The sequence below is a fragment of the Orycteropus afer genome, unplaced genomic scaffold (genome assembly GCF_000298275.1).
Source record: "Orycteropus afer afer isolate SDZICR_OR568_19922 unplaced genomic scaffold, OryAfe1.0 scaffold00078, whole genome shotgun sequence".
NCBI classification, from domain to species: domain Eukaryota; kingdom Metazoa; phylum Chordata; class Mammalia; order Tubulidentata; family Orycteropodidae; genus Orycteropus; species Orycteropus afer.
The window spans coordinates 7674738-7684584 of record NW_006921665.1 but is presented as its reverse complement, the minus strand read 5'-3'; the positions used below and the strand labels follow the sequence as shown (position 1 = coordinate 7684584).

Here is a 9847-nt window from a genome sequence, read left to right as displayed (position 1 = left end):
CGTATATATATATATGTATATGTATATGCATTTTCTATGTGTGCCATGACATGAACAAGGTAGACAACATTGCTCTAAGGAAACCTTTGGCTATGAGATTTTATGATACAGATATTTTCTTTTTCTATTTCTTGATTTTCTTCAAAATCAAGACTGAAGAGCAAAAAAGAAGATATCAGAATATGTCTTTAGAATCTAGAAACACTTCCATCTCAATATTTAAGGGGCCACCATCACTCAAGAATTTATAGGTTTAAGTGACTGACTTCTAGTGATTATTATGAAATAGTTTTATCCCAAGTAATCTTACTAGTAATGATCTTTTAAGACTTTTACTTGAAAAACAAGCTTTTACTAACATACATATTTAATAGATATAGCTTTACTCACCAACCATTTTCATGTGTACGTTTGGATAGCTTCTGTTCTTTGTCAACAGAAACATTACAGGAAACACCTAGAAAGAAGGAAAGTAACTATAATTGATTAATGTGGTTTGTTATAACATACATGTAGATATTCAGAAAACCTCTAAGTTTTATGTTAAAACTCAGAGGGCCATAAAAAAATAAGAAGCCAAAGTATCTTCTCTTTCTTGCTCTCTCCCTCCCTCTCATGCATTCATACACATATACATACATACATACACACACACACACACACACACACGGGTTCAAAACTAATTATGCAGGGGTCTTCTGGGGAAAGAGCAGAGGAAGAGTTATTTCCTTCCCTGAAAACCACTAACATTAACAAAATGAATAAACTTAGGAAGAATATTTCAGGCATTAGTAAAACTTGGGAAAATGAGAATCTCAGATCATAGACTACGAAAAGTAACTACTAGATTTGGTGAAATTAGGATCAAAACCAAGGAACATGCTAAAAGCCAATGCATATATCTCCAGACCTCCAGAGAGCTCATTTCTCTAAAAGTAATTAAGAGGGTCCCCAGGAACCCAGCCAAAAATCTTTTACTTGAATCATGACTTGGACAAGGGTCATAGCTGAATCAATGAAGCAGGAAATATTGGACGATACAGGTCCAGGACACTCTAAAGTAGTGGGTGGGGGTGACGAAGGATAATATCATATCTGACCTAACAAAACAGCTCCTTAATTTCATTTCCTCCTACGGTCTACCTTATTTGGTAAATGTTACCACCTCCCATTCCATGGCTCAAATCAGAAACCCCAGTGCTATCCTTGATTCTTCTATCTCCTCATCCAGCCCCCCATCTTCACTTCAATGGCAAGTCCTATGAATTCTACCTCACAACTATCAATTCAACACATTTACTCTTCTCCATCCTCAGCTCAGCTATTACTACTTCTTGCATGAACTTCTGCAATAGCTCCTGACTGACCTCCCTACTTCTGAGTGGGTTGTATCACTCCTTGTCTTTTTAATCACTAGAATAGACCACATCTCCTTAAAATAGCATGTTGTTGTTGTTGTTGTTATGTGCCGTCGAGTCAACCCCGACTCATAGCGACCCCTCCTTGGGTTTCCGAGGCAGTATCACTACGGAAGTAGATCGCCCCATCTTCCTTCCGAGGAGTGGCTGGTGGGTTTGAACTGCCAGCCTTCTGGTTAGCAGCCAAGTGCCTTAGCCACTATGCTACAAGGCTCTAAATTTCCTGCCCCTTCCTTCTACCCCAAATTTTATCTTTATTCTACTCCACAGTCACACAAGGAGCTCTGGTGGCACAGTGCCTAAGGCATCTGACTGCTAACCAGAAGGCTGGAGGTTCAAACCCACCAGCCACTCCCCAGAAGAAAAACTAGACAATCCACTTCTATAGAAACACTGCCTTGGAAACCCAAGGAGGGGATGCTATAAGTCGGGATCGACTTGACGGCAGTAAGTTTGGTTTGGTTTTTTGGTTTAGAGTTACACAAGCATCAAGGCCTTTGCACTAGCTCTTCTTTATGCCTGGAGAAAGCACAAAGCATGACCGAAGAGCTACACATGTAGCCCAGTTGACATTTACGTATAAAGACAATAGACATTTTCAAGCGCTTAAACCTGGAGTTTTCTTGGTAAGGGGAACTCCAAGTATGCGTCACTTAACATCCATTCAGGCTATGTCTGACCACATATACGTTCCACAACGTTTTTGTTTTAAAAGGGAAAGCAACTCTCGTTATTTTCCCCAGTGGTTTTAAAGACCCTAAACCCAGACTCTGGCAGCACTGGATTACAGGTAGAATACAGGCAGGTGACACAGAAAACATGGTTGTAGGCTCAGGTTCTTAGGCTTTGCTGGCTAGGAATGGGACATCAAAGGCTGTAGGGGCCCATGCTGCTCCAGCAGCTCAGGTGGGCAGAACAGTGGGAGGCTGGGTGCACTCCACTCCCTCTTAGCTTGCTTCCTCCTGTTAGCTACCCCACCCCTGTCCTCTAGCTGGCCAGCGTGGGCACCCACATCCATTCCTCAGGCCTCCACCAGCAGCTCCAGTAGCTGCAGGGGGATCAGCAACTGTGACAACGACAACTAGGAGGCGGCTCCCATAATGTTTTAATATGTTACTTATACAACAACCAAATCACATAACGTTCTATTTCACAAAACATATCGTGGACATTAAGCAATGCATACCTATATCAATGACGATTAATCAAAATAAAGAGGGCAGTAGAAGTTTAGTGATAAGAATTCTCGCCTTCCACGTGGGAGACCTAGCTTCCATTCCCAGCCAATATTCCTCAAGCACAGCCAGCACTCATCTGTCAGAGAAGGCTTGTGTGTTGTTAACCAGGAAGAAAAGCCTGGAGAACTACTTCCACAATTCAGCCAATAAAAACCCTACAGATCACAACAGTCCAATCTCTCTGTGCATGGGTCTCCATGAGTCAGTGCAGACTCCACAGAAGCTAACAACAAGAACAATCAAAGTAAGTCAGGAAGGGAAAAAGTGTAAGAGTGCTGCTTTTGTTGTGCATGACTGAGTCAATTCTGGAAGAAGACCTGATGTCATAATGGTTAAGTGTTCACCTGCTTAATCAAAAGGTCAGCAGTTCAAACCTACCAGGCTCTCCACAGGAAAAAGGTGTGGTAGTTGGCTCCCGTAAAGATTTCAGTCTTGGAAACCCTACTGGGCAGTTCTACTCTATCCTATAGGGTCAATATGAGTCAGAACTGACTCCATGGTAACAGGTTTGGTTAGGTGTTGTTTTTTAATATTTATAGGAGCAGATAGCCAGGTCTTTCTCCCTTGGAGCCACTGGGTGGGTCTGAAACATCAACCTTTCAGTAAGCAATTGAGTGCTTACTATGCCACCAAGGTTCTTTATGAGAGTACCGAAGTTGAGAAAAAATTCCATGTAAATGTTATTTTAAACTTAAATGATCATGGGAATTATGACTATAGATCTGAGTGTATATTTTATAACCTTGACAAAGTAAAAATAACTGAAGTCAAAGTGGGCAGTAGGGAACGGGAATTGAGTTAATTTCTTTATATTTCTAAGAGGAGGAAATTTCCATCAAATTGTCTAAAGCTGATAAATCAAGATATTTATATATAGTTCAATAAAAGTTGAAACAACTATGGGATAGAAAAAGTAAATAGAAATAAAAAAAATGATTTTTATATTTAAAATGAAACAAACAGCTCACATGCCAAAAGACAGGAGGGAAAAAGCTATGAAAACAGAAAGTACAAATAAAATGAAAGATTTAACATACTAAACATATTAAACATACTAGTGCTTGAGAAGCTGTAAATGAGATAAATGCACCTACTAAAACAAATAGCTTCTCCTACTATCCTCAGAAGGAAGATGGGACAATCTACTTCGTAATGATACTGCCTTGGAAACCCAAGGAGGGGTCGCTATGAGTTGGGTCCGACTCGATGTCACATAACAACAACTGTATCAAAAATCTGAGCCCAAATATATGCTGTTCCAACAGTGGCATCACCGGAAGCAATCTAGACCTCTATGGATGGGGCCAGACTGGGGACTTACAGCACCATCCTACAATAAACCACTAAGTGGCACTTATTACAATTTCTGAGCATACGACACACATTAACTTATTTAATCCCAAGTAAATATAATCCTCATTTTACACATAAAGAAATTTAGGCACACAGAAGTATTTTACACAAGGTTGTAAAGCTAGTAAGTGGCAGGGCCAGGACTGCTAAAATAATAAAGTATATCTATAAACACTAATGGAGCTCTGGCAGCATAGTACCTAAAGCACTTGACTGCTAACCAGAAGGCTCGCGGTTCAAACCCACCAGCCACTCCTCAGAAGGAAGATGGGGCAATCTACTTCCATAGTGATCCTGCCTCGATGGCACACAACAACAATATACAGTGATATACTTTATTATTCAATTTCCTTATGTGTAAAATAATAGGAACTCTGGTGGTATACTGCCTAGGCATGTGACTGCTAACCAGAAGTTTGGCAGTTAAAACCAATCAGCCACTCCTCAGAAGGAAGGTTGGGCAATCTACTTCCATAGTGATACTGCCTTGGAAACCCAAGGAGGGGTCACTATGAGTCGGGTTCAACTCGACAGCACATAATATAACATAACATAATATGGAAATATATTCTGAATATATTGTGGAATAAAAAAAGCAAAGTTTTAACAGTATGAATAATAAGATCTCAATTGTGTTTAAGACCAACTTATATATGTGTCAATCTGTTCATGTATATGAAATCTATCTGGAAGTATAAACAAGACTAAGGCATGCTGTACTCTGAGGCAAGAAAATGTGTTTGTGTTTTGTTTTGTTTTGTTTTGACATCTTCTGCACTGTTGGACCTCAACAGTTGCAAAGGGTTAATCCTAAGGCATCACTTACTGGGCACATGTAATGTTCTTAGGCTGATATTTAACTACTGTTAATATAAAAATAAACTAAAGACATCTAACTGAAAATGGCACACCCCAGAAAGTTCCAATAAATATTAATGTCCCCCTTTCTTCCTGATATTATACCCCAGGAAGGAAAACATTCTCTCCACAAATGTCAATAAACTGGTGGTGAATTTCTACCATCAAATTATTCACAGAATTCAAACAAGACCTTAAGAGAATTAACTTCATCTTGAAAACAAGTCCAAAAGAACAGCCATTTTTATACCAATTCAGAAAAAGAAACACGTGAACTACTTTATGCCTAAGTAAATCCTACAAAGTTAGGGCAGTATCTTAGACACAACCAAGCACCTTGAGGGTGTGAGCTACTGGGCCTGCCCGCAGGCTTGGGACCACAGTCACAGGGTACATCAAGCTCAACTGGCACAACACAGTACACAAAAACATTGTTCTACATCCTACTTTGGTTGAGTAGCAACTGGGGTCTTCAAAGCTTTTAAGTGGCCATCTGAGATGCAACTATTGGTCTCTCCTTATCCGCAACAAAGAAGAATGAAGAAAATCAAAGAAGTATGGAAACAATTAGTCCAATGGACCAATGGACCATGAGAATATCTCAAGCTATAAGACCCTGAAACCAGAAGAATGAGGTGGTGCCCAGCTACCAATGCTAACCACTCAGAATGGGATAAAAAGTGGAGATCCTGGATAGACGGGAGAAAAAAATGTGGAACAAAATTCAAAAACATGAAGACCAGAATTACTGGTCAGACAGATACTGGTGAAACCCTGGAGACTATGGCCCCAAGTCACCCTTTGGGCCTGGAATTGGGCTTACTCCCATGGCTCAACTCTCAGCCAAACAACAGACAGGACTATGAGCTGAATAACTACACCAGGGAGATGCACTCCTTAGAACAATCAACCATGGGAGATCATAAGGGCAGCATTTGCACAATTAGAAAGCTAGACAGGCAGGGAGGCACAAGTAAGGACACAGGGGAAGAATAACCACAGCGAGAAGGTGGGAGGAGAGCTATTACACTGTGGGGATTGTAATCAGTATCACAAAACAAGGTGTGTATGAACAGCTGACTGTGAAACAAATCTGCTTTGTTAAACTGCACCCAAATCACAATAAAAAGTTAAAAAATAAATACTGTGGAAGCAACAAAATGACAGCACAGGGCAAAAACGGAGAGCCAGAATTAGTGGATCACCAGCCTTTCTCCTAGCACTTTTACCACACACCTCCTTCTCTCCAGTTTTGATGGGTTATTGATGCTTTAACTGCAACTTTTCTTTTAAAAAAAAACCAGCATTATATTCTGTCAACTACAGCTGTAACACTTGAGACAATGAAAGCATCCGCTGATACACCCAGTAAGATCTGAGGCATCAACCGGGACATTTCTCTGTTGGTTGCAGGCAGCTGAACAGCAGCACACTTTGTAATTTCTTAAACTACAACCCACTCCTGTCAGTGGAGGCTTGCGTGTTGCTATGATGCTGAGCAGGTTTCAGCAGAGCTTCCAGACTAAGATGGACTAGGAAGAAAAGCCTGGTGATCTACGTCTGATAATCAGCAAATGAAATCCCCATGGATCACAACGATCCTGTTCACAACCTATTAAGGGAATGGCCAGGATCAGGAAGTGTTTCATTACTTTATGCACCGGGTCGCCATGAGTCAGGGGCCAACTACCCGGTGCCCAACAACAATTAACAAATATTATTTGCTCATTAGCAAACTTCTCATTTTTTGTGGAAAACAAGACATACTGGCTAAGCACAAAATGCTTACGATCTAGTTAGTTAGAAAAATGTTTTCTAACTAACGCACAAAACAATGCTGATTCAACCACCACTCTTCTGGGATGTGAGACTCCAAGATGAAGGATTCATCCCTCACTCTTGTGCCAAAGATGCGGGTTGATCCTCGTCCTCTTACATATCTCCGCTTTTTAAGTCCCTAAGCAATCCCAAGGGAACCCCCTCTCTCCCGGGCCGCCCAGCTGCAGCACACTGGAAGAAGGCGGCCCCAAGCCCCCGAGCCCGGCCCGGACTCACAGCGGAGCAGGATGCAGTCGGAGTCCTCTTGGCTCGTCACCCAGCTCAGCGAGTCGCCCAGCGGCCGCCGGCAGCCAGAGCACAGAAACACCAACGGCCTCTCCAGCGCTGCGTCCTCGCGCTGCGTCTCCTCCGCGCCGGCTGCCGCCGGGTTCCAGCTCGCAGAGCTCCACATGCTTGCCCACTTCTGCAACAGCTGTTGGCGGCTCGAGTCTTCGGAGAGCCGCTTGCCCAACAGCGAGGAGTCGCTCCACTTGCCCTTGTCACACGCACAGCTAACAGAGGAGTATCTTTTGCAACAATACAGTGACGAACAGCACGCCATTACATACAAATCACCCGCGCCCCCAGAGGGCCACGGGAAAAACGACGCTGCGCACGCGCGCAGCGGAGAGACGGCTGAGGTCGAGTTCTGAGGGGCGGGGTCTAAGGGAGAAGGGACATCCCGGAGTCGGCTCGTGCGCATGCTCTCTATCGGCTTAGCGCGGCCTGTGATCACTGCGCCTGCGTCAGGTTTTCCATCTCTGAGTAACAAGTTGGGGGAATGGCGGGTTTGCGTGGAGAAGGACGTTCAGTCTTACTCGGGGGACTGTTGGAGTGGTGTCATTGAGAAAGTGTACAGACCTCAAACTAAATTACTAGCCGCTCACCAAGACCTCCTTCACAATTGTTGGTCTTCTTGTTAGCAACCTTGTAGTCACCCTGGACTCTTCGGCGACCACGATGCACAGCAAAACATAATGCTGCCCGGCCCTGCGCTATCCCCACAGACCTTTGTGATCCATGGGATTTTCACTGGTTGATTTTCAGAAGTAGATGGCCAGGCTTTCTTCCTAGTCATGCTTAGTCTGGGAGCTCCACTGAAACCTGGTCAGCAACCATACCACATGCAAACTTCCACTGACAGACTGGTGGCGGCTTATATAGTGAATCCTTAGAAAAACAAAGGTGGTGGGATAATGGATAAGGCATTTGGCTGCTAACCAGAAGGTCAGCTGTTCAAGTCCATCAGTTGCTTTGCGGAAGGAAGATCTACTTCCATAAAGATTTACAGCCTCGGAAATCCAAGGGGGGGGGTTTTGGTTTTGGTTGGGACTTGCTTATAGGAGTGAGTTTGGTTTTGTGAGGATATGGATAACATTGAGAAGAAGGGGAATTCCAGAACACTTAATTATGCTAATGAGGAACTTATACATAGACCAGAAGGCTGTAGTTAGAACAGAACAAGGACATGCTGCATGCTTTAAAATCAGGAAGGGTGTGCATCAGGGTTGTACCCTTTCACCATACTTACTCAGTCTGTCTGCTGAGCAAATAATCCAAGAAGCTGGACTATATCATGAAGAATGCAGAGTCAGGATTGGAGGAAGACTTATTAACAACTTGTGATACGCAGAGAGCACAAACTTGCTGGGTGAAAGTGAAGTTGCCTTGGAGCACTTACTGATGAAGATTAAAGACTTCAGTCTGCAGTATGGAGTACATCTCAAAGAAACCAAAAATCTTCACAACTGGACCAATAAGCAGTTTCACAGTAAATGAAGAAGAGGTTGAAGTTGTCAAAGATTTCATATTACGTTAATCCACAACTCCCATGAAAGCAGCAGTTAAGAAATCAGACATTGTATTGCACTAGACAAATTGCTTCAAAAGACCTCTTTAAAGTGCTGAAGAGCAAAGATGTATCTTTGAAGACTAAGATGTGCCTAACCCTGAGGAAGGCTGAAATGGAAGGCTGAAGGAACCCCTCACTGAAACCTACAAAACCTTTACAAGCTAAAAGACAGGATTAAAGTAATCTTAATGACTAACTCGCTGTTTTTCCCTTCCCTTATCATTCTCTTCTGTGTAAACAGTATAGCTGGCCTTTAGTTACCCTGGGAAAGGAGACACCGGCCCTGGGGCAACCAAGATAAGAAGGAAACTGAGATATTCTCACAGAAGGAGAGGCCTGAAGATGCCCACTCCCATACTCTCTCCCCTTGCAGAATAAATCCCTCTAGACAGGTACGAGGTGCCTGATAGACCAAGGACAGTTTCTTTATCACTGACCAGAAGAAAGGCCAAGAAACTACAAGACAAATATGACTCATCCTGTAATGGAAAGGAAAACACTATTAGCATTCCTAAGACCTATCCCCCTCTCAGCCCTATTCTTTTTAAAAATCTTAACCATTCCCCAGCTCAGAGAGACAGACATTTTGGAGAAATGATTCTCACTGTCTCTTTGGGTATTGATACTCAATAAACCTTTTGCTTTCCTTCTTCAACCTGTTATGATTTTTGGCTCTTAATGACAGGGGATAAGGACTTTGTTTTCCTACAACCCAAGTCATGGTATTTTCAATCGCCTTATATGCATGTGAATCTGAACAATGAATAAGGATGACCAGAGGAAGAGGTGATGCTTTTGAGTTGTGATGCTGGTGAAGAACACTGGAAGTACCACAGACTGCCGGAAGAACCAACAAAATCTGTCCTGGAAGAAGTACAACGATAATCCTTGGAAGCGAGAATGGCCAGACTTCACCTCACCTACTTTGGTCATGTGCTCAGAAGGGACCATTCTCTGAAGAAAGATAACGTGCTTGGTAAAGTGGAGGGTCATCGAAAAAGGGGAAGATCCTCAACAAGATGGATTGACACAGTAGCTGCAACAATGGGCTCAGGTATTGCAATTATTGTGAGGCTGGCACAGGACCAGACAGTGTTTTGTTCTGTTGTACATATGGTCACTATGAGTCAAAGCCGACTAGATGGCACCTAACAACAACAGCGTATCTGAATAGGGTGACTGCAAACTTAAATTGAAACTCAATTTTAAATTTAAATTTTCATTTTTACACCCAGTCAACCTTTTTCTTTGTGAAGGTGTCACTGTTCAAATAACAAAGTAGAAAAGAATCAGCATTTGTAACCTAGATA

At 42.6% G+C, this 9847-nt stretch overlaps 1 protein-coding gene across 1 annotated transcript in view; it reads right to left on the bottom strand.

Moving 5' to 3' along the window:
- MIS18A (MIS18 kinetochore protein A) overlaps positions 1 to 7388 on the bottom strand; it is a 27241-nt gene extending 19853 nt beyond the window's left edge. Inside the window, exons 1-2 of the mRNA XM_007941310.1 lie at positions 6923 to 7388; positions 391 to 457 (exon numbers count right to left, since the gene is read on the bottom strand). Of these exons, the coding sequence (XP_007939501.1) occupies positions 391 to 457; positions 6923 to 7388 (533 nt within the window). The remainder of the gene's footprint in view (positions 1 to 390; positions 458 to 6922) is intronic.
- Positions 7389 to 9847: the final 2459 nt, after the last annotated feature.